At 34.5% G+C, this 27,397-nt stretch overlaps 1 protein-coding gene across 1 annotated transcript; it reads right to left on the reverse strand.

The window, feature by feature from the left end:
* Positions 1–139: 139 nt before the first annotated feature.
* LOC138325090 (protein draper-like) lies at positions 140–27,326 on the reverse strand. The gene is made up of 30 exons (XM_069270498.1): positions 27,040–27,326; positions 24,734–24,940; positions 23,343–23,567; positions 21,389–21,526; positions 20,445–20,579; positions 19,128–19,262; positions 17,431–17,565; positions 16,707–16,844; positions 16,116–16,244; positions 15,169–15,306; positions 14,133–14,267; positions 13,570–13,704; positions 12,909–13,046; positions 12,378–12,515; positions 9,766–9,903; positions 9,105–9,245; positions 8,659–8,796; positions 8,077–8,217; positions 7,565–7,726; positions 7,222–7,315; positions 6,730–6,797; positions 5,570–6,060; positions 5,251–5,338; positions 4,665–4,729; positions 4,211–4,247; positions 3,753–3,850; positions 3,135–3,263; positions 2,521–2,669; positions 1,715–1,850; positions 140–1,138 (listed from the first exon to the last, which is right to left on the reverse strand). The coding sequence occupies exons 1-30, from the start codon at positions 27,095–27,097 to the stop codon at positions 1,079–1,081; spliced, it is 4,119 nt and encodes a 1,372-aa protein (XP_069126599.1). The 5' UTR covers positions 27,098–27,326; the 3' UTR covers positions 140–1,078.
* Between the last annotated feature and the right edge of the window lie 71 nt (positions 27,327–27,397).

Raw genomic sequence — 27,397 nt, forward strand, 5'->3', positions numbered from 1 at the left:
GATTCATTCCCCACCAAGGTTGATTTGACGCATTGTTTACAATTTACATTGTATCGTTCATTAAAAGGATATTTTAATGCGGATATTTGACAATATGCATATAAAAATAAGTTATGATTTTCTATTATTAGATATTTTATTCGACAAGATTAATATGAATAACCCAAAAGTAATATTAAATACATACATAAATATACATACCTATATACGATTAGCATCATGATGAAATTAAATAATTAATGAATACATTTAAATGCTTACATATCGTTATACATATTCGCAACACATACGTTTCTAATCCACACATAAAAGCAAGTCACTATCTAATTCATCTTCATGAAGTATTTTCATTCGCTGCATTTAGCATTAAGTATACATACCAGCTTTCAAAAATGACTTTCAAATCTCAGCATTGTTTTTTGAATTGAATTACAGCAGTCGAATGATATTGAATATAATTATTATAAATAATTGCAAAAAGATATGCAACGATATTGGCGTTCAGGTAAAACATCTAGTATCTAAAACAACATGTTGAATATCCTGATAATGTACAAATTTGACCTATACAATTAATGAATGATACAAAATAAAAGGAGCATTTTATATATTTCAGTAATAAATATATTTATTTACGAAATAATTTAAAAGTGGAATGATTCGCAGCATGGAAAATATCCACTCGCTAAGAAATCAACGTTACAATATCAAGAACTTATGGTATCCAGCCCTACATTCAGAGTGTCGCAGTACGTTAAGACATTCGATAAGCTTACACCATTTACATATCACGAAATGTTGCACTGTAGCACTGCCAATTGGTCGTTGTGTAAGCTATTGAAATACAGACACATCTGTTTAGTACTGCCAGGTTTATCCAAATGTTGCTATGAGCCCCAAAACGGTTCCGAAGGATAACCTCATTTACAATGAGCGACGTATAGGTGAATACATTTGATCCCAGTTTGCTCTTTACCGAGTATAAGTAACAGCTGATCAGCTGATGTCTCTTCCTTCCTAGTTTTTTGTTATTCCTGTTTCAAGTACAATGGCACTGCCGATCTAAACATATCAGTTATTATGTTGTTGCGTTCGGTAGATTCGCTGCCAAGGCTTCATGGAGACATATGTATTGGTTCTGAAAAAATAAACGTATCATTGAACTGGGTTAGTTTCTATCAACTTTTCCGAATTCCATACTGATGCCATTTTTTCCTCTTGTCTTATATACATCCAATATAAAAAAGAACTATGTGTTTGTTGAACAGTAAGGATATGAGCGTACTGAAATGTTGATCCGCCAGTACGAGAATATATTATATAGAAGAAAAATGTAAACTATATAATTATTTTTATTTAACTGAACAATACATGACTAATATGTCGTCTAAATTACTGTAATTAAGTTAATTCTTATGGCGACGTAATTGCGCGTTTTCGTGTATAAGGACTTTTGTATGACAATTTAATTTCGCGATCTGTTCTATGGATTTACAATACCTGTATTTTAAACATTTTAGCCGAGAGTTATTTTCTCGATATCAAATCGCCCGTGAAATTATCGAAAATTAATCTTGCGTTAAAATACGTTGGTTTACTGTATAAGCCAACGTGACCATATCGTTCTCGCTTTACTCCTATTAAAGCTATAAGAAAACCATAACAATACAAAACAGCAGAACAACAGAAGCAACGTATTACTGCAATCACTTACCACTGTCTGTATCATGTTCATGCGGTCTTTCCTCATTTTAAGGGTATACTCGTACGCGTCTAGGGAAGCAGCATATCGTCCGTGTTTCGTTAGGGCGTCCAGGGCGATATAAGTCCCCGTCCTTCCTACTCCCGCACTAAAATGGAAAATATTATTTTGCGTTCACAATAATGTTTAGGTTCTGTGAATAGCGATATACATAATTATTTCCTTTTGTCAGTGTTTCTTTTGAGTTTGTTTTGGTTTTTTTTTTGGTTCGATTTTCATATTTATATTCGCCTATTCATCTAACATTGATTACATTTTGATTTGCGTTTGAAACAATGTTTAAAGATCAGAGAACAATGTCGCGGTGTTTAAATTCACCGTATATATAATATGTATTAAACTAGGTGTTTTAACTGTCTAACAAAGGACCGCACGTGGTCCGTTAGGTTAAGGTAATGTATACGGTCAAGTGTAAACTAATTGTAATTTGTAATATACACAACTCTGAAATTAAAATAGAATTTACTGTAGATATATAATAAATAAATACCTGTATATATTTACATTTACAGTATAAATATGTAGAACTAGTATACAATAGCCAGTACATTTTTGTATCTCTATATATTGTCAGGTATTTTTCTTTTTATTTCAGGATTATCTGTCTCCGTTTTTTGTATATTAAACTTTCAGCTGATTACAGTTGTGTAAGTATTGTATACAAGTGAATAAACCCACAGTTCTATAAATAACTCGTGTGACAGCAAGTTGCTTTCTTACAAATTGTAGTCCTACGACTAGAAAGCGAGATGTGGTACCTGCAGTGGACGACATCGGGTCCCTGTAGAGGTGTCTGGATATTGGTGGAGCCATTGTGGAAGCTGACCAGCTCCTCGACAGCCGGAGTACCATGGTCCGGCCACGTTGTGAAATGTAACTGGTGTATCGTCCTAGTGACGGTCGTATCCTGGCAACGTAAAGTGTTTAAATATCTGACAAACATTTTATAAAAACATACCTTCTTTTATTGTATATTAATTGAAAATATTCATTATATAAGACATTGTAAACCAACTTCATTTGACGTTATCGTTTGAGATTTACAGTTCAAACGTAAGTGATAATAAGTTGGTTTATGACAATGTTGAAAGAATTTTGAAAATAAACATTACTAAGGATGTACCTGTCATGATTCAGTTACTTTGTAGTAACGCTTTGATCCGTTGATCCGAATCTAACAATGGCATACAAATATTTTAAGGAATTGTTTCGTAATGTTCTAAAATATCCCTTTCGTTGTGTAACTAGTGGGCTATTTTCATTTTCTCTTTTCCACAAACATTTGAATCGAAGTAACGACGGTTTGTTGGAAATACTTCTAACATTTGGAAAAGAAGTGATTTAAAAAAGATGTTATGTTAGGTCTAATTACCTGTGCACGCTGTAGCTCTATCTGTCGAACAGTGAAACTTTTGTTCTCCTTTTCTGAAACTGTTTTGACCACAAAGCCTCCGAATTGGGTGGTGTTTGACTCATTCGGCCAATACTGGTGACATTTAGGCTGTATATATGTAAAATCCAATAACAGTTAAATATAACACTATGTACTATTGCATTATATAGAATTAAAATATGTATGCATGCTTTAGCGTTAATTTGTGCCAATTGTTAATAGGACACATATTGTAAAAAATGAGAAAAAAACATAAGAAAATTGTTTGATATATCATGTTGAAATATTCACACATAAAAAGTAAATATAAAATGTAATGTATATCATGGGTAAATATAACTGAAAGTATTTGCATATTGCAGTTAGCATTCCGTAGGTTCTACAGTTTTTGTCTTGTCTTCATTGATGTACTAAATAACGTGCAGATCTATGGTCGTAAACGATATCGGATACAAATAGTCCACATTTGCTTAGCTCATTCAAAGAGGATGAAATATCAAATCTTGTTCGTAAACGTTTATACGGCGGACTTGAATACTAATAAATCAATGCAAGGGGAGGGGTGTCAATATAGTTCACCTGTGATTATACACTTACTCTGCCCAGCTCTATAAGATTTGCTAACATGATCACTTTTCCGCTGTTGTTTTCCCATATCATTTGCCAGAATTCAGCAACTGTATCGTCTTTCGGTCCTGGAAAATACAGCGAAATATGAGACAATTATATAAAACTGAAAGATATACTAATAAAGATATACAATTTCTACCAGTTTCACGAGGTAATATTTGCCTTTTGATATTTCTATGCTATTTTTTCAGCTAAATATCTTGTAAGTGACTTTATCAGTTATCAAAACCTAACACAATCAAAGAATCATATTTGAAAACTGATTTGAACTTGATTACAGCAGCCGTTATCAATTATTCCATGAAGCTATATCGTCTAAAACATACTTATACGTTAACAAAACAATACACAGAATGTAACGTTAGTACACATCTTCATTAAATTAATAACGCGAGATAGTGGTTTGGAGTTGTGTATTAAAGTACCTTGTGTTGCGATGTATTGTCGCTCACTGTCGATGCCCTGTAAGGAAAAAAAAGAAGTGATTATCTATAAAACAATGGCATCGTATGTTATATAATTACAAACATTGCAATATTGTGGTGGTTCAATGTAAACAAAACATTCCCATCCATTAATGACAATCTAAATACACAAAGGTCAGGAAATAATAATCTCTATATGAAAATAATGGCTGTTTTTTGGTGTTTAGAATGTAGTTAAATACTTTTTTAAATTAGCAATAATATGTTGATTATACAATTATCATGCAGTTATATGATATCCTAATATACTATCTATCAATAATACTATCTATTGAATATTTGATGAAAAATAGTAAACGTCTTTAAACTGTTAATGGATTTCATTTCAGGTCTATTGAAAATATTTGATATGTTGTGTAGATATCTAATTCCTTATTTTTACAGTTCAACTCACATCGATATAGCTTGCGTTTATATAGTCATTGCCTCCTTTATCCAATACAACCCTCGAATGGTCATCTTCAACAAAACAATAAATCATGAAAATGGCTAAGATAACGCTACAGTCTGAACACTGGAGCTAGGCCAGATTCTAGACGAGACAAATAACACAGAGGATAAAACACATTTGAATCATTATTTTTAGGGAGTTTTCCAATAATTCATAAAATACCGTTTAGTAAGTTATTTTCGTGTGAATTATATCTTCGCGATTTAGGACATTGCTTTAATCGCGAAAAGACTGATTAAATATTTAGAAATGCATCATATATACATTAAAAATCAGATGGCGAAAATTCAAAATCGCTAAAATTTATATTGCTGACTTTTAAATAAAATTTTCGAGAGTTTTGACCCGCGTTCATATTCAGCTATACGGTAAGGTACTCAAAGTTTAATTGGAGAGAACGTGTCTTTTATTTGATGTCTTTTTACTTGAATAGTGTGAACTAATTTTATGGATAATATGAAAATGTATTTTATATTAGAATGTAAGGTATATAGATGGCGCGACCAAAACATCAATACAGATAACTTACAGGGTAAGATGTTTCTAAATCTATTTCTGGACTTGTTTTCTGGCTTTTTGCCTTCTTCAGCCGGAAATTTGGCTCCTTCAGGCAGATTCTGAAGAGGAATAGAAGTTAGAAATAATTACATGATATTATTAAATATTATTAAATTGTTATTTAACATTGTTCTTATATCTTGATTTGTTATATACATTAATGTCGATAAATGATATCAAATCATTCACTCAACAGATTCGAGTGCAATATTTTAATACAGGAACATTGATGTACGTTCCTTTACAAAAAATATAAAGAGTTGTAATATCAAATACACAAGAAATCTTACCTTAAACTCATTAGCTAAATTTCCACACTCCTTTCTATTTTTAACAGTAGTCACAAATCCTGATAATAAAATCCTTGTTCCAACAATTTCAGGCAGTACAAATCCATATGTCATAGCAACAGGCAGGTCGGAGCTTCCATCCGCAGCAGACGTTGCCGCGGCTGTCGGAGTCAAGGCCGCCGTCGCAGACTCTGAACCAAACCCACTTACGCCGTCGGCAGAACCAGTCCCGCCTACATCTGACGTATTAGCGTCACCTTCAGGATAGTCCTCGCCATCGTCGTCTTCCGCATCAGCATCGGTATTGGCATCCGTTTCCTCCTTCTCGACGGCGATTATTGTTGGCGGAGCAACAACAGGTTCGGCTTCCTCCTCTACAGCATCCAACTGGTTATCAACAAGAGCTGCCTGGTCGTCAGTGGTGACGTCATCCACGGTTGTCTCTGCTACTTTGTCACTGGTTATATCCTGATACGGAACGGTTCCTCCAACTTGTTGCAAAATGAAAATAAACTTTAAGAATTTACCTGTAGCTGTTATAATTAAATCCACATGTACACTAGAATTAAGGTCTTGCGCTATTATTGTGAAGTCAATTGTCTCATATTGATATTTTAATTAGCTATATACACCTGAATTAGTGCAACTTCATGGCCACATTCCATATAGCCTATATACTTAAACAACTGTTACATTATTTCCATTGCCGTATATATTTTTTATTTATACTACCAGCTGCCATTTAAACATGTATTATAAATACTCGTTATCGTATGACACAAAGCACTACCACAATGCAAACTGGCACATGTTAAAAGATTATGTTACACATAGATAATACGAGTTAAATGGTTATTGGTTTTAATTGATTAATCAATTGATGACTAATCAATGAAATGAATTTTTATCATTTTCAGTCATCAATCCATGGTATGTAATATGCCATCAATATACTATCGCAATTTACATAGCAATGGGTTCCTGATATTTACACTACAGGGTTGAGAGATATAACAAATTTCTGTTTTCCCAAGACCTGTCTATTTCCCGAGGCGAAGATAGTCAACATTTTACCACTTTTTAGTCTTGCGGATGAAACATTGGTTTGTTTAAAATCGCTGTGCGAGATTATTTTAATTTGACACATTTGTTACTCTTACCTTTGACCGCGTGTTCTTCTATATCTATTCCTCTAGGGACCTTCTTCTCTTGCTCTTTTAGTTTGCGTCTGTTTGCATACAAACTTGATGAATGACAATAGAATGTTATAAACCAGTGCGTGGTATAAACCTACTGTACTGAATATTTAATGGTATCTTTTGTCTGAAATCACTGTCCGCACAAACAGGTGTATTGGTATATTGTCATTGCACAGTATACCTATACCCGATGTACGTTTCAGTAAATACTTCTGTTACTCTTTGTTTGTATTTTCCAAAACGATAACACATGTATCATTATCAGAATAATTTTTCTTAGTTGCATTCGTAATTCGTTTCTTTAATTCTCGTATATAGCTGACTATGAAAACCTATTGTAGGACAGGACGAATCATTGTGATAAATACACACACTATAACGAACTCACTTGTTTTTAAACATCATATTAGAAACACATATATGTATTGTATTTGCCAACAAAAAGCTGTATACCTTCTCAAACAGCAGAGCACTACCAGAAAGGCTAACAGGAACATTAGACCGGCGATAATATAGAGAACCAATTTGGTCTGGTCTCTCCAATAATCTGAAAAGTTGATTAAAGATAATTTTTTAACATTGTTGTAGTTAGTGAGAGTTATTATGGTATTAGTTACAACAAGAAAAGGAAGGTTTTATTTAAAGATTATAACTCGAAATAGATCAAACCTGATGAGGAGGTGCAAACGAGAAGAAATGTTTAAAGCACTCAAAACAAATTGAATATAACAAATTCACTGATTGAATTAATTTGTTTTTGGATAGAACACCATTGCGAGGCAGTTTCACTACCTACCACCACCTGTGTCCGGTTCAATCAGGTCTGCGCATGTTAACCCCTGGTATCCTGTTATACAACCGGAAGTACATGATGAGTCGAATCGGTCACATTCTTGATTCAGGCAGTGTTCAGAACATAACGACAGGCAACCTTCTCCGTATCGCGTAGGAGGACAAGCTACAGAAAACCAAAACAATAAAATTGTAAGTTTTCAGTAAAACAAATCGTTGTATGTATATATATATATATATATATATGTATATATCACATAGAATGTAGGACAATTCATAGTTGGACACAATATTGCGCAACGGAGACAAAAACAATGAAACACCTGTCAAAAATGGCGTGAAAAATATTTTGAACTGTTCCAGAGATATGTTTTATTATTTGTAATGCTGACCGTTTAGTTATAAAAAAAACCTGTATAGATATATCGCAACCAATGATTAATAAACAATCGTTGTATAAATCATGTACACGTAGGTATAAAAATTGGAAACATTAATGATGAAATATGGTCTTACCGTCTTTACATCTGGTTCCGGTCCATCCTACGCTACAGAGTCCGTTTGGACAGGCTCCCGTGACAGGATTACATATGGCGTCACGGTAACAGTGACCACACTGCTCGGTACAATCCTGTCCGTACCACCAGCTATCGCAAACTAAAAGGAGGCAAACAAGTTCAAAGTTTATTTGAAATTACATTGATAAACCATCCCATAATTAAATCTTACTTAGCAGAGATATTTTTCTGTTAATGGATTCCTTTAACAAAGTAATAGTATAAGTGCAGGCTAATTTTACCTGCTCCCTTAATATCATGACCAAATATTCGATTTTATTTTGTAATCTTCTTTTAATACTTTATTTAGCATATTTATCGATTGTTAACATTTGACCCTTGACCTTATTACCTTATTAAATAAGTAAGAACAATCCCCCTATCAGGAAACTTTTGATACCTGGTTCCAGTTAAGACACACCAACTATTTGTGTTAGTTTATGCAACGCCATATTGTCCTACGGCTGCGCTGAGGAATATAATTCCAAGGAGATAACATTCACAGTTGATAATTCTTTCAAAAGATGTTTCTGGTACTTACTGCTGCTGCATGTCAGACCTGTGTATCCTGGGGAACATCCGGTTGGACAAACACCGGACATATGATCACACGCATGCCCATTATAACAGGAACCACAAGGATACGTGCAGGAAGGGCCGTAGGTGCCATTACTACAAACTGAAAGAAATTTATATAATTAACATTATTTAATGACGTCATTAAGTGTCGGAGAGCGAATGGTAAAGCCCAAAACAAAATATCATAAAAAGATTATTCAGTTTCATCATCACCAACGGGCTGTAGGTACAATATCAAAAGCTCGTTGAAAACAGTAAACAGATCGGCGAATTAATTGTTCCTGTTTTATAAAATGAAAAAATGCATGGCTTCCCACTAAATACAATGATAAATGATGATACTTGAATAGGTAAGGTACTGAAGGACGTTTTTCTTTTCTATTGGTTCTTTAATGCACCATCACTTACCCGTGTCACAAGCCACGCCCTGATAACCTGCCTGACAACCTACTGCTGGACACACACCGTCGGGATCTGTCTGGTTACAGAATCCGGTTAAACAATTACAATTCCTCTGACAGTTGTAGTAGAATGTTCCGAGTGGACAGACTAAATCAAGGAAAGAAATTGGTGATCGGGTGCAACAAATATATAAAAATAAGAACAAAAATTTAGTATTATTTTTTAATAAATATCTTTGTTAACTTAATTGATATATAAAGCGATTCGATATTTTAAGACGCCATATTGCTTTATAACAATCAAATGTCGCATGGTATCTTTAATCTTTAATTTCATTTTTAAATAATGTATTTTCAATAACATAATGATACATGTAAATGCTTTCAGCTAAACAGTAGTTATGAACAAAAGGACCAGACAACAGCCTAGGCATGTGCTAGTCCTTTCCATAATTTGTAATTAGAAATACAGGACTATTTTATTATTTTTCTTTAGCAATACCATACAATGTAATTAATAACGGGCAAACGGGCGCTATTCTATTTATCTGTCACCCAGATTGCATTTATATCTCCAATAAATGCAATCTAATAATCTTTTAATTGTTAAATAATTGCGCAATACTCATGTATCTTCCAGTATAGAAGTGTGCCCTGTTATGACTTACTGTCGCTGCACGCGTTCCCATTCCACCCAAAGTCACACTCTCCGTTCGAACAGGCGCCGGACACCTTATCGCATATTGTTTGGTTTCTACAGTAACACTTTTCCAAACAGTCTTGGCCATAAAATCCAACATTGCAATCTTCAATATAAAAAAAAATGTTTATATTGTCAGTTTCTACAGTATCGGTTGATGAGTATGACTTGGCCGAAACTCTAATAAATAGGACTCATGTCCCATTATGTTTCGGTAGCATAAATGAATGTTTGGCGAACTAACCGTCAATATTTCCCCGTCTTTATCGAAAGCCTAATTTTAGTTTGGTTTTAATTGATATTGTCATTAGATTGTAAACTTTATCAGTTAGAAAACAAATTAGTTTTTTTAACAATGAAAATACATGCATTACAAAAACATAATAGGACTTTAACACAGCATGACGGAGTATGTAATTTTATTGTTCCTAAACCTATAGCCGAGGTGTAGACATCACTGAGAGGGCTGAAGTTAGTTGCGAGTTTCTAGTTCCTAGTTCACGGTTTACTAAACAGAGCTAGGAACTAGGAACTCACAACCAACTTCAGCCCTTCACGTCATTGTTATTTTTCAAAAAATGAAAAGAAAAAAATAGCAACAAAAAGGCCAAAATCGACAAAAAAACCTAAATCAAATACATAAATTGTTCATGTATCAACATGTATACGTATTTTGTTTTGAAAATTAGTAATCATTTAATTATATCTGTAGTACATTCTAACATATTTTCTATATTCAGTATATACCTGTTAACACATCAATCAGGTATACACAGTTAGTTGTATTACACATCAGTCCGGTATACATAGTTACCTGTTTACACGTCAGTCCAGTATACACAGTTAGTTGTATTACATGTCAGTCCGGTATACACAGTTACCTGTTTTACACAACAGTCCGGTATACACAGTTACCTGTTTTACACATCAGTGCGGTATACACAGTTACCTGTTTTACACATCAATCCGGTATACACAGTTACCTGTTTTACACATCAGTCCATTATACACAGTTACTTGTTTTACACATCAGTCCGGTATACACAGGTACCTGTTTTACACGTCAGTGCGACATACACAGTTACCTGTTTTACACATCAGTGCGGTATACACAGTTACCTGTTTTACACATCAGTGTGGTATACACAGTAACCTGTTTTACACATCCGTCCGGTATACACGGTTACCTGTTTTACACATAAGTCCGGTATACACAGTTACCTGTTTTACACATCAGTGTGGTATACACAGTAACCTGTTTTACACATCAGTCCGGTATACACGGTTACCTGTTTTACACATCAGTCCGGTAAACACGGTTACCTGTTTTACACATCAGTGAAGTATACACAGTTACCTGTTTTACACATCAGTCCGGTATACACGGTTACCTGTTTTACACATCAGTCCGGTAAACACGGTTACCTGTTTTACACATCAGTGAAGTATACACAGTTACTTGTTTTACACATCAGTCCGGTATACACAGTTACCTGTTTTACACATCAGTCCAGTATACACGGTTACCTGTTTTACACATCAGTCCGGTATACACGGTTACCTGTTTTACACATCAGTCCGGTATACACGGTTACCTGTTTTACACATCAGTCCGGTATACACGGTTACCTGTTTTACACATCAATGAAGTATACACAGTAACTTGTTTTACACATCAGTGAAGTATACACAGTTATCTGTTTTACACATCAGTGAAGTATACACAGTTATCTGTTTTACACATCAGTCCGGTATACACAGTTACCTGTTTTACACATCAGTGAAGTATACACAGTTACTTGTTTTACACATCAGTCCGGTATACACAGTTACCTGTTTTACACATCAGTCCGGTATACACTGTTACCTGTTTTACATATTAGTCCTTTATGCATAGTTACCTGTTTTACACATCAGTCTGGTATACACAGTTACTTGTTTTACACATCAGTCCGGTATACACGGTTACCTGTTTTACACATCAGTGAAGTATACACAGTTATCTGTTTTACACATCAGTCCGGTATACACGGTTACCTGTTTTACACATCAGTGAAGTATACACAGTTACTTGTTTTACACATCAGTCCGGTATACACAGTTACCTGTTTTACACATCAGTCCGGTATACACAGTTACCTGTTTTACACATCAGTCCGGTATACACGGTTACCTGTTTTACACATCAGTGAAGTATACACAGTTACTTGTTTTACACATCAGTCTGGTATACACAGTTACCTGTTTTACACATCAGTCCGGTATACATAGTTACCTGTTTTACACATCAGTCCGGTATACATAGTTACCTGTGTTACACATCAGTCCGGTATACACAGTTACCTGTGTTACACATCAGTCCGGTATACACAGTTACCTGTTTTACACATCAGTGAAGTATACACAGTTATCTGTTTTACACATCAGTCCGGTAAACACAGTTACCTGTTTTACACATCAGTCCGGTATACACAGTTACCCGTTTTACATATCAGTCCGGTATACACAGGTACCTGTTTTACACATCAGTGAAATATACAAGTTACCTATTATATACATTAGTTTGGTATACATAGTTACCTGTTTTACATATCAGTCCGGTATATCCAGGTTCACACGACTTAGGACACACCCCAGATACAGTGTTACACGGTAGACCGTTTTTACAGGCTCCACACACCTGCGCACAGTTAGTTCCGTATGTACCGTTCACACATACTGCAACATAAGCATCAATAGGGCTGAGCTTTCTAAACAATACTGATTAAAACGAGAAATTTTGTGGTTTATTATTGTTTCTAATATTCTGCATGCACTGATATATAAATGGTAAAGCCAATAGCCCTTTAACAAGAACAATTGACGAGACTTTCTCTTCAAATAACCACAAGGACATGCCAATTTTGTTGGCGGAGGAAATCCGGAGTACCTAGAGAAAAAATCTTGCAACTGATCCACATAAGATTCGAACTCACGACCCAGAGGTGGAAGGCTTTTATTAATATTTTTTGTATGTTTCGACATCTTTATCACTTGATCATGACAGATTCTTCTCCTTTCATGTGTTTGAAATATCTAATTAGTTGATTCAGAGTAGAAGTTGTTACCAACCTTCCGTACACATAGGCTGTTGGTATCCGTCCACACAGTCCCCAGGACAACTACCGTTGACATGGTGACAGGTTTCTCCATTTCTACAGTTTCCACACTGACTCATACAGTTAGCCCCGTAGGTTGTGGCGTTACACTCTAATAAATAAATGTACACAGATAAATATTGCCATTCGCCGATCATGATCATGTTTAAAGTTCAATTTAGATTGTATTTATGTTAACAGATACGAAACCATATGCATGTCGCAAGTGAAAACTTCGTCGATTTAGACAAACTGTTCGTTGCTCATTAAGATGATGATATTCATACAAAAACTCAATCTTGTGTATTGATGTGAAATTACGAGATTAAGAATAACATGTCCAGTGGAAAACAATATAACAAAATCTTATGTTAATTTGGCTTATAAGCAATAACAACTCAAAGAAGGGCCGAAACCTTTCTGGACATGGAAATCGTCCTTTTGCCAATTAAATGAGTATATAATTGTTTATCGTAAAGTTGATAAAAGTGGTCAGAGAACGTTATACATGTATTTCACTCGAGTTAAGCAAATAAAATTGATTGATAAGTATTCTACCCATTTTTGTCAGCATTAAATATATTTGACTCATGATTGTAAGTTGACACGATTTGTCCATTGATATAGAAACTTACCCTGGCTACACGACGATCCCTGCCACCCGGGATCACACCCGGGGTTATCACATACGCCGTCCGTGGCGTTACATCCACCACTCAGGCAGTGGCACGTAATGGCGCAGTCCTCTCCGAACTGGCCAGTAGGACATACTAGGATTCAAAAGACAAAACTCATCATGGTAGTATTAAATTAAACTAATCTCCAATTCAATATCTGTATCATTTCAAACAATTTTCCCAGCCTTATTTTAAATAATTAACAGAAATTTGATATGATCACAAACATGAATTATTCATTGTCTTATTTTTGAGATATATATGTATTAGAAACCGGCAAGTTCCTGGCAACTGCCATAGTAGGTTTACGTCTCAGAGGATGGGGCTAGGAGTAATAGGTCGGATAACCTTGGTCGCCCTTGACTTACTTTCAATACATGAGGTCGTCCTTGACCTACTTTCACTACTAGTGGTCGCCCTTGACCTACTTTCACTACAAGTGGTTACCCTTTACCTACTTTCAAAACAAGTGGTCGTCCTTGACTGACTTTCACTACCTATTGTCACTACCCTTTACATACTTTCACTACACGTGGAGCCCATATAGCCAGCCACGCATCCTTGGTTTGTACACTCGCCAGTCACGTGATCACAGCCTCCGATCTTACAGTTACACCTCTGTGAACATCCCTCCCCAAACTTTTTAATTGCACATTCTGAAACAAAAGATTGTATTTATTTAGATAGTAGAGTGTCAGTCACCATATTTCAATGTAATCTTTGCCATTTTTTTCATTATATTTTAACAAGTTTGCAAATAACTGATAATAGCAAAAATATGCATACAGAAAAAAATCATTAGTTACGAATGTAATTAATTTGTTATTGTTTTTGTTAAGGTCGTGATCGTTATGTTTTATATCAATTACAACTAACACATAGATTATAATGCACTAACATATCACCTAAAAATATATTGGTATTGAAATGCCAATAAACCTCTCCATAAATAAGAAACTAATGGGCACAAAAATAATCTTTTCAAGAAGGACAAAAAATGACGACTTTCAGACAGTGCGTTCCATTTGCAGGTTCATACCAGTTATGATATGAATCTCAAATGGAACACGAAGTATCAGCAAAACTGTATCGGTACAAGTGGTTCGTTTCCAGCATACCACTTGAATCCAAGAAGGTGTACACGAGATTTTTCGCTTGTGATTGAAAATGTTGAAAACAAGACGGAGTGTATGTACATGTATATCAGGTGAAATTACACGGATTCTTTATTTCAATTAATGTCGAAACTATTCGGGTATTAATTTTGTATCCATTTTAACACAGACAATACTTGTCTTTACTATTCATAGCGTATCTTTCATATTGGTGCCGCCATCATGGGATATTATCCAAATGCGTTCCATTAGGCGGTCCAGTACAACAGGTACGAATCTTCAAAAGGAACGCATGGAGGATGACTCGATGAAAATTAGTTTTTTTAAATTGTATAAATCAGAATGATTTTTTTTTTAAATTTGATTTCATTTTATTAAAATGTTCACATTTTGCTATCAATACCTGCCACATACCTGTACGACTTCAGAACAAAACCCTTACCTGTGTCGCATTTTTGTGTCCGGTACCCAGCTGCACAACCGTTAGGACACGCTCCATCAACCCGGTCACAGGTAACGTTTTCCTTGCAGAAACCACATGTACTTAAACAGTCCTGACCATACCTGTACATATCGCACTCTGAAACAGACACAAGTGGAGGCAGAGTTACCAGTAGAAGATCTAACAGGTTTTACAAAATATTTCGAATGTATATAACATGTCATTTCGCGTTAACAGCTTGAAACAAATTTATTCAAAATCATCAAAAGATACCATGACAGCCTTCAACTATTTATGTCTGGGAAATAAAGAATGTTGTTTTTGTGTGTAAACATAAAATAGTAGGAGAAAAAACCCATATCTTATACCTCGACTATATACGTAATCAATAATGACAAAAGGAGCTATGTCATATTCTGACCGTTTTGGTATAGACGTCTTTTTACCTCGTTTAATCTTGGGCGTTAAATTGAATATGGACATTATATAAATGGCTATAAACCAACAAAATTATATCTGGACTATGAATTTTCTGGACTGTCGAATTTCGCGTAATGTGTCAATATGTAACATTACGGTAATTAATTCCTTAATATTTCCGTCTGGACTGAGAGTTTTCCGGATTATCGTATCGGCGTCCGGATTATCGGGGGTCCACTGCACACATACAGTTATAGTTCTTTAGTATTTATTAACGCTCGAATAGGTTTAAAGTTTTTCGATGATATTTTTAGATATGTCTTAATCTTAAAGAATGAAAATTTCGAGATAATTTTAAAATAGAAAATGCTATTCATCATCGATGAAAAACAAATCATCATTCTCTGGGCTTATGTCTATATGCATATCTACCGGGCACTATTGCCAATAAATATGAAGCAGTAGGCATATTCTATGTTTGACAGGGATAAAACCTCTGAACGGTTTAATTATAACTTTGTTCTTACCTTTATTACAGAAAAGCGTCTCCCAGCCAGCCTCGCAGCCATTGTTACAATAAGAAAATGGACAGCTTTCGTTGTTGACACAGTGGCAGGTTTCATTGCAGTTGTATCCAAACGTATTCCAGGTACAAGCTAAAAACATCAGTATTCAGGTATAGGGTACTATTATATAGGACATTGAATTAGAGTTCATTTCATATGAGATTTTATGAAGCGAGGCCAAGAAGTTTTGAGCGAGTCCAAATAGTCTTAATTTTAATTGTATATTTCATATTGTTTTCAGGCAAGCCTTGGCAGAACCAAAATTGAGGAATTACATAGCTTATCACCAAAGTACAACAACTTACCTTTCGAAGAAACGCGATGTCAAAATGTATGGCAAAAAACAGTGAATGATTCATATACTACATTAAAACAACTTTACCCTAGACTGTCATCAACTGGCAAACTCTTTGGCTGATTCATTTCGCGACTCGACAGGAATACAAGGACAACAAAGGAAATTCCACATATTTACTACAATATGTAAATAAACAAAGGATACCCAATTACTGATAAGCACAAAGTAAGCTACAAGTAAGCATTATAAATTACTTTCATTGCATGAAGCTCCAGTCCAGTCCCTGTCACATTCACCATTCGGACAATACCCGCTCCCCTTGTCACAAGTTCTGTTCTCGAAGCAATGGCAGGTTTCCGAACACTCCATGCCGTACGTCAAGTTAGGACAGGCTGTAAGTAAATGCCTACAGTATAATCATTTGATCAGTCATGTCATAGTTAGAGATTATCACATGATCATTTTAATATTATATTTCTTATCAGTCCGTTGATATCAGCAAGAAGGCCAAATGATATAGCAGAAATAATTATGCAAATTTCTTAATTTTGATATTGTCGGTGGAGTTTGGCAAGGCGAGGTATATTCTCTTTCTTAATTTTGACCATCTTGACGTCATTATCAGCTTTAGCATTTCAGCGTTCCAACTGAGCAAAAAAACGTCTTCTTTTCCGCAAAATCTGATAATTTACAGGGGTGTAACATCTCATTCAGGGAGGTGAGATAATACTCGGGGGGTGGGGGTGAGTAGGCTACTATATGAAGCCTACATATAAGGACAATTATGTTTTTTGCAAATCACAAAACTTTGGTCAAGTTTGAACAAGATTTCTCGTGACAACCTCAATAACGAAAATTGTTAATTATGTCAAAATGATGCCTTATAGGGAAAAATTAATGGTATACAAAAGTTATGATTTATATATGTATGTTGATGAAATAAATAATGAAATAACGTTGTTATACACAATAACTTACGTGTCATACAAAATGGGTCCATCCAGCCTGGCGCGCACCCATCTGGACAGATACCAATGGATGGTAGACATGGTGATCCATAGCAATACCCACATGTCGTGTTACAGTTAGGGCCGAACATGTTGGGATCACACACTGAAAATGTGAATTGTTACAGTTAGGGCCGAACATGTTGGGCTCACACACTGAAAATGTGAATTGTTACAGTTAGGGCCGAACGTGTTGAGATCACACACTGAAAATGTGAATTGTTACAGTTAGGGCCGAACATGTTGAGATCACACACTGAAAATGTGAATTGTTACAGTTAGGGCCGAACATGTTGGGATCACACACTGAAAATGTGAATTGTTACAGAACATGTTGGGATCACACACTGAAAATGTGAATTGTTACAGTTAGGGCCGAACATGTTGGGATCACACACTGAAAATGTGAATTGTTACAGTTAGGGCCGAACATGTTGGGATCACACACTGAAAATGGGAATTTTTACAGTTAGGCCTGAATGTGTTGGGATCACACACTGAAAATGTGAATTGTTACAATTAGGGCCGAACGTGTTGAGATCACACACTGAAAATGTGAATTTTCACAGTTAGGCCCGAATGTGTTGGGATCACACACTGATAAAATATATGCGATATGCAATGTTTTATGAATAATTGCCAATGTTGAAATATCTAGAACGATATAACTAGAGATAAACACAAATGAGTAGTTAATTGATGACAATTTCGGAAATGTTGTATTTTTAAATGGGATGGACCATATAAAGTCTAAATACAAATACTAACAGAATGTTTATTTAAATACAAACCCTAACAACAGATATAAAGTGGTGGAATGAAGACTTAATGAGATAATTTACTTACCATCTTCGATGTTTTAATGAGTTCTACAACCAGTGGCGTATTCTAATTCGGTGATTAACGGATATTCCATTCTGTAAACTAATTACAGTCAACAAACTTCGCGCGCAATTCACTTTTTTCAAATTTTCGATCTATGTAAGTTTATTTCCGCAAATTAACATGTCTATTATTTATACTTTACAGATTTCCTTTCAAATTTAAAATTCGCGGATGCTAATCTCAACGAATTCGTATGTATAGGGCAGCGAAGATTAATCAATTGTACCGATTGCTTGTGTGGATATGAATAGAGTTGATACGTTCAACTCTGACACCTTGCTTTCCGCATAATTGATCAGTCTATCCGTAAGTCGGTAAGTGGTATGACATTTATGTGCAAGAATAGGTATTAAACAATTAATATGAAGGCAGTAAGAAAACTTAACAATTTAGATTGTTACAATTAGTATACATGTAAGGAAGGTATGGAACAGAACATTAACAATGTATTAAAAAATGAAAGTGAATAAAAAAGGGAAAATATTGTGAAGCACAATGATTGGAAAAAAAAGAGAAAGATACGAAAATCAGCAAAAGCAAATGCATGTGCGTAATAAGTTGGAAAAGTACGCAAGTGGAAAATGAAAGAAACACGGACGAAGTGTACAGTGTAATGATTTTTGCTGCAGTCTTATTTTCAAAGTTTGAGGGTATAAAAATGTACTGAAATGGAAATCGCGAAATTAAGTAGCCGCGACAAAAAGGTAGAAAACAAAAAATAAGACTTAGATGATTATGAAAAGAAAAGACGATAATTCCAACTAAACACAGGACTATTTGTACCATCATGACAAGTGGGGGGTTGGAATCCGAACATGCATCCTTCCGGGCAAACACCAGTGATTGGATCGCAGCTCACTTCGCCTGCACAGTTACAGGTGGTATTGCACGACGGCCCGAAATTAACCCCAATACAAGCTGAAATAATGTACCAATAACATGTACTGTATACATGTAACAGGAAACATTAGTGGGTACTTTTTTCGTGGCTATTGTATCACATCGTGGGCACAACAGCAATACCAAAAATATATTTGTATATCAATTCAACAATTCATTGTTTATATATTCATTGTTCCATTGTTCCAATTTCTACACAACTACTTCATAAACATTGTTCTTTTTTATTTTTTATTTTTTTTTGCCAATCAAATGAAATATTCGAGGTTTATAATCCATTGCCCATTACTTAACGTTTACATTCCTAAACAACAAAAAAGACAAGATGTTATGAGGGTGTATGTCTTATTGTTAAATAATGAATTTTATTTTGTTTTCATAATTAATCCAGCTTTCTGGTTGGCAAATAATTTTTCTTCACTTAACTATGATGAAAAAAACCCTACGTTTTCATCGCGTCACAATAGAGACGTTGACGTTGCGCATTGATTAAGAAAAAATAATACATGAGAAAACCAATGGAATAGTACGTTTTAACTATTAATGTGTTCAATTAGTCTGCAAAATTAATTATAAGCATTGATGTAACTATTTTTAACTTCGCCGGGTTATAAAATAAATTTTGTTTGCAAACTTTTGTGAGAATCATAAACGCGGATTCATATACAGTTTGCAAACTTCCTTTCAAACCCCTATGAAGATAAAATATCACATGTAATGTGACATCAATGCCTTACATAATGCGTCAATATGAATTTACATGACTGATGACAGAACAATGTGCGACCTATGTCTAATATATCCCCATTGATTGATACCACATACTGGTAATTTTCATCACACAATCTATTCCGTCTTTGCATATTACAGAGTTATCTCCCTTGCGGATAGGGATCCCATTGTGACGTCATTATTTTGGCAATGAAATTCAACCTCGTTTTTTTCTGAAAAGTATGACGTTACGCTCGCAAACAGATGACGTCACAATGAACCTACCCGCAAGTGTAGAAAGTTCTGTAATACTCAAATACAAATTTTTTGAGCAAGGGTATAGACGACATCATATACCATCAATTGTCTTTCATAGACTAGAATGCATTTTTTTTATTTACCACACAAACAAAGAAAGCATACCCCTTGGCGTGACAATTCTAATGTTCATGATTTTCCGCGGTCGAAGTCCCAATACTGTATACTTACGCTGGTTGCAGTAGGGACCCTGCCAGCCTGGACTACACAGATCCTCTGGGCACATCCCAGTAACAGGGTCACACGTCCCGTTGTCACAGTAACACACCTGGCTACAGTCAGCTCCCCAGGTGCCGTTCATGCATCCTTAAACACCATTACAAATATGCACTGTATGAATTGTAAACTGTATAAATCGTAAACATATCCAAGCATATACTTCAAAACTTTTATTGATACATGAGTTATTATATTTAAACAAACATTTGCTTGTTGGAATGGGTCCTGAAGTGTAATCAAAAGTAATGATCTCATCAAATATTTCGAAGCAAAATACTATTGTATCGGACGACACAAATATCTATAATATCCCTTAAGAAAGAACAGCGTTTCGTTTTTCTCTTCCAATTTTTGTTATTTACATTTTCTTTTCAAATAAAGATTTTTACATAAAAAACGAAGACAGGGTCAACTCAATCTTAGAAATCATAAGACCCTATTTTAATAATTTGAATTGAATTTACGTCCATTTGATCCAATTTGTGAATGTCCAAAAGATTCCATCAACGACGATACATTCCATAAGAAGAATCAGACATTTTGATCACAAGCTACTCTTTGAATACTTGTCTTTACTCTCCTTAGAAAATTCAAATTGTTAAACCATTCTTTAAATCGAATATATACTGAAACAAAGAAGCTAGTTGCTGTGTTGGTGTAACATTAAGTTCCACTCGGCCCGATTTGTGGATGTCGCACAAATTGTTAAACCGGTCAATCACCTACACATTGATGTTTCATGGCAGTAAGAAAAAACTGACTCGCAAAATTGAACTCGAAAATCGAAAAGAAGTTACTTCAAAACTCGAAAAGTTGACTCGGAACTCGAAAATTTAAATTGACTCGAAACCCGAGATTCGACAAAAAAGAATTTCATGTCTCTGTAAGAGTATTACCTTGGTTACAGATGTCACCCGTCCACCCAACACTACAGCCATATACACAGGTTCCATTGTCGGGGTAGCAGATATTACCCTCACATCCAACGGAGCATGTAGAATTACAGTCCTGTCCATAGTAGCCATTAGGACAACCTAAACAGACACAGGTAAATATATACGTGTATGGTGATTTGTTACAGGCACAATTAATTTAGATAAAGATTCAAATGTTTTATATATCTAGTATGTATAGGAGAAACACCGAAAACTGTTGAATAATCAAGATAATGAATTGTTCGAGGCACGTAAGGGCCGAGAACTATTCATTATCTTGACTATTCCACAGTTTGAGGTGTTTCTTATACTCAAAACATGGCACTGAATGACGCTGGTACTCTCCACTATTACACTGTGTATTGTTTAACTATTCCACAGCTCCAAGTAAACGCTTACTATCTATTTAAACCTGTTCATGATTCATTTATTTACCTCACTAGGAGAACAAGAATCATGATTTGCATGCTTTTTTGAAGGTCCATGCACAGGTATTGTATGGTACTCACAATGAAACATTTACTCAGTTTAGTTTTCACTGTTCAACATGGAGGACCATAAATATGTAGATCTGTATATATGCATTAGTGATGATTTTTGGATATAAATTTGAAGTGATTTGGGTAGAAATATTTCCCCATGAAGCACAGGCCTTACAGCGAAGTTTAGAAGGAAAAAACAATAACAAAATAATCCTCAATGTTTTGGATAAACACACAAAATAGTGAAATCATGTTGCAAAAGAGTGTGTTTGAAAGTATTCCTTGGGAATTATTATCTTCTTGAAATGTGTTGGGATGTAATTTCGTTTTATTGATGCCATTTTTATGGAATATGAAGTGATTTGGATATACAAAATATGGGGGAAAAAGTATGTCAAGCATCTGTAATTTCATTTTGGCAGAAAATTCAGCATTGGTCTCAAGGAATTTAATCTTCTCTCTTCTGAATTTGTTCAAGTAAATTCTTTTTTGGTTTATGGATACAGTGGCTGTGAAAAAACTAATCAAATTTATTTATATATATATGCATATCGGTATTATGGAAATAAGTTTACAAATACTGCGATCACAACAACGTTAACTAGTACCTGAGTTAATCTTTAATCCATTTCTCCGAGGATAAAATGAATGAGGATGTATTTCTGATTACATGCTATGTTCACCGTACCTGAGTCACTACATTCGCCTTTAAGTGTGGAATAGTTACCTTTTCCCATAGAATAGTTCACAAACTATTCCACAGCAAAAGGTAACTATTCCACAGTAGTAGGTGGTAATAGTAGACTTTGCTCCGACTATACCTCAAGCTATAATAATAGAAGACATCACAGACATGTTTTAAAGTCGGTTATTTCCGCGGTGGTAATATTTTTATGGCGAAAAATTGATCCCCGAAATATAAAAAATTGGTTGAAATTTAGAAAATTTTAAATCTATATCGCGATAATCTTAAACCGCTAATGTGAAAAAATTACAAAAATCTTAACTCGCGACAACAACCGGCTATTCGGTAATAATATTTTAACCCCAAATTTGTGTAATGTAGATATAGTACAAATCTTCATTCTGTAATGTACAGTCGAACCTGCCTTAATGGCCACTTTTGCATAAAGAAAACAAGTTTTATTACCACTTTCTGTGAATCCCAAAATTTGTCCCTTTTTCCTTGAGCGGTATTTATAGAGTTTATTGTACATCGGTTTAATTCAATATTTTATGTTTATATATTATTTTCGTATTTTGTCTTTGCATATTGAAGAATTAATTTCCCTTGTTTAGGTATCGATTGTGACATGATGTGTACGTAAATCAAAGTGGCAGAGAAAACGAGGTGAATTCACAAAATAATGATGTCATTATCGATACGGACCCCAAGGAAAATTACTCTGTAACAAAACAAAACTGGTTGTTACCGTAGACTTCTACTTCGCACAGTTCGATGATGGGGAATTCATCGAACGGACCATTGGTTGTATCCTCATATATCACGAAGCGGCCAACGACAAAACAGTCGATGTATTGAACGGTAGGTGGATTCTGACGGGCTTCGACGTGACAAATATCCCCAGAGAAAATACCGTCTACCATAGCCGTAGAATTGGAAACGATGAGTAAAAATCCATTCATACGAGCCGCCTCTGCATGGAAAAAAACATTCGAGATGTGACGAAAAAGAAAATGTTATTAACAATATTTTGTTTTTCACCTTCTGTTTCATATGTTTATTTGTAGTTAGTTCAGTGGTACATTGACGGGATGTATTGAATTAATCAATTATTATTCTTGGTAAAGCAAATTAATATATCCATTTTTCGTTTACTTTTATATGGAACAAATATGTTTTAATTAGTAACATTGAATCAAACATTTAAAAACTTACATGCGGTTATCTATCTATTTGACTTACGTGGTGTTATTTATGTATTTGAATTACGTGCGGTTATTTGTCTATTTGACTTATCTGCGGTTATTTATCTATTTGACTTACATGCTGATATGTATCTATTTGACTTGGCGCTATTATTTATTGTTTTTTTATTTACGCGTTATTATTTATCTATTTGACTAACTTGCAGGTATTTATTTATTTAACTTCCTGTTGCTATTTATCTATTTGACTTCGTGCTACTATTTATGTATTTGACTTACGTGCTATTATTTATCTATTTGACTTACATGCTGTTATTTATCTATTTGACTTACGTATTGTTATTTATCTATGTGACTTACCTGCTGATATATATCTTTTTGTTTTCATGCTATTATTTATTTATTTGATTTACGTGTTATTATTTATTGATTTGACTAACTTGCGGGTATTTATCTATTTAACTTCGTGCTGCTATTTACAATGTATCTATTTGACTTACGTGATATTATTTATCTATTTGACTTACTTGCTGATATATATCTATTTGACTTCGCGCTATTATTTATTGTTTTTTTATTTACGCGTTATTATTTATCTATTTGACTAACTTGCAGGTATTTATTTATTTAACTTCCTGTTGCTATTTATCTATTTGACTTCGTGCTACTATTTATGTATTTGACTTACGTGTTGTTATTTATTTATTTATTTGATTTACGTGCTATTATTTATCTATTTGAATTACTTGCGGTTATTGATCCTTTGATCTACGTGCGGTTATTTATCTATTTGACCTACGTGCGGTTATTTATCTATTTGATCTACGTCCGGTTATTTATTTATTTGATTTACGTGCTATTAGTTATCTATTTGTCTTACTTGCGGTTATTTATCTATTTGACCTACGTGTGGTAATTTATCTATTTGACTTACGTGAAGTTCTGTAGGTTATATTTATTCCTTCCAAGGTCATCGATTGGCCGAGATCAACATACCAATACGGGGCCTCATCTGTCACCGACGTGTGACTACAAGTTGGTACAATGAAGTCAGCGGTAGCATTTCCATCGACAGCCAGGTGTGGACCATAATTCAGGTACGTCGAACTCTGCACGGTGTTTTTGTTTAGAGCGAGATTTACTGAAAAAAACATAGCTTGGACGTAGCTTTAAACAACGTATTTATCGAAAGAGACAAGTTAATCTTTCATTAATGGCTGCAGGTGACTGCTAGTCAGATCATTTTTCATTTTCCCCTAACCTTTAGTTTTTTTAACATATACGCTCATACTATATGAGAATAGCCATTGTGGATTACGCATGGATCCACACACAGTAAAAAGAAGAAGTAACATGTTTTAAAATATTTTCCATGACATTCCATGAATATAAGTTATGACAGAGCCATATACAAGTAAATGGTCTATAGTCACTTGGTTTGCTTTTCTTGGAAACCTATATGTATGTATGAATGTATTTTATCCATGTGATCAAGGGAATATCATCTCTTGATCAGATCCATATATCTACATTCGGATACTTTCAAAGGAAACAAAATAATGGTTGATTTTAGACAGTTTTCGAAGTTCTATATATAATCTGTATATAATTTATTAGTGCGAAGATGAATTAGCCCAGATGCAATACCGCATATATCTGTTTACAAAATTTAGCAGTGTATATAAATTAGCGCTTCTGAGAGCGGAAAGGGATAAAGTAACACTCCTGAATAAGGCAAAAAAATAAATATCTGTTTAGGGTTTGCCGACCGACCCTAATTTTTAATTTTAACCCCCGACCCTAATTTTTTCCCACTTTTCTACGAAAAAAATAAAAAAGGATTTCGATCTCTGACCCCAGTTCCGGCCATCATTTTAGAGTGAAAGACACTAAAAAAAAGAAAGAAAAAAAATCCTCCAGACTGACCGACCGTATTTCTTTTGCCAATGTAACCCTAAACAGACATTTTTTTAGCCTAAGAACTTGATTGTTTACCAGATAATGTATTTCATAAATATAATCGTACTAAAAGTAGCCACGAGAACCTATACTATTGAGCCGGTACTTATTCTTTATTAATATTTCTCCTATTCAATGTACAAATAATATTACTTTTATCCATCTGTGCTATTCATGGATTATGAACTGTGCCTAACGAATAAAATTAATTGCAATATACACAATTCATTAACTTTGAAACAAACCCTCGGGAAATATTACATCCAGCTTCAGGTAAATAAACCTTCATATCACACTGCCACCGTTTATCACATAATCCGCCTGACATCTAGTGATTTTGCATATGTCACTAGTGTAATATGACCTGGAGCGATTTTCATTGGTTGGGAATATATTGTGACGTCACGACAGAAACAATAAAAAATACGTTAGGAAAAATGACGTGTCGTCAGGATTTGGAGGACGACTTCCGCAAAACATTTTGACGTAGCATTATTCAAAATGCAGGTTGCTGTTGTTATGTGATAAAAAGTGTCTTAAATTTGTTTTTATTTCATATGAGATTTTATGAAACACGTATTGGCAAGGCTCGCAAAAATAAAAACTTCTTAGTGCCGTTTTATAAAATCTAATATGAAATAAACACTCATTTAAGATCCTATTTATATATATATATATATATATAACAAGACTGATGCATCCTTAAATGACCACAACCTGTTCTTCAACTGTTTATCTTTGGTAATGAAATATCGCATTTGTTTTATCCTTGTTGGTTGTAGGTGTATGTAACAAGATATGCACAATCTTAATTGACCAACACACAACCTTTATATCTGTTTCCCTCTGGTAATTAAACATATCTTTTTTAGTTTTTAATATATGTAACAGGATTTGTACATACGTAAACGACCACAGTCATCCTTCATCTGTTTTCCCTTTGGTAATGAAATATCGTATTTGTTTTATCCTTATTGGTTTAGATAGATCCATCTGTATCCGAATATCTACATTCTTAAATGACCTCCCCAAAGTCTTCATATGTTTTCCTTTGCTAATGAAGCATACATGTGTTTTATTTATATTGATTTTAAGTATGTGTAACAGGATTGGTACATTCTTAAATGAATTTACATTTGTTTTATCCTCGTTGAATTTAAATAGCTGTTACAGGATTAATGTATTCACACCACCAGCCAGCCTTCAACTGTTTTTCTAATAAAGTGATCCATACATTTGTACATAATAATGTTATTAATAAATATTGCATATGATCCTTACCTGAGGCTGTTGAGATTTGAACACTGTACAGAAGACAGATATATAGGAGGTAGTCCATGATGTTATGATACCATGTTAATACGCCACTGAACACTAGGTATGTGACGAAGACAGGAAATCAACCACGCTTTGATCATTTCCTATCTAGCGGGTGATGCCATGTTAATTCCTACAACATCCCACCAACAATAACTACACGGAAAGGTATACACAATGGCGATTGTGGTACAGAACGGATATCTCAAGCATTATATTTACATTTACTGGTCACATCAACTAACCAAGGCAAATTGAAGTATATGACGGTATAACTGACCCCCAAAACGTGACAATTATGACGTCACTAATGTTGATGTGG

This window comes from Argopecten irradians, chromosome 6, assembly GCF_041381155.1.
Source record: "Argopecten irradians isolate NY chromosome 6, Ai_NY, whole genome shotgun sequence".
Lineage (NCBI taxonomy): Eukaryota > Metazoa > Mollusca > Bivalvia > Pectinida > Pectinidae > Argopecten > Argopecten irradians.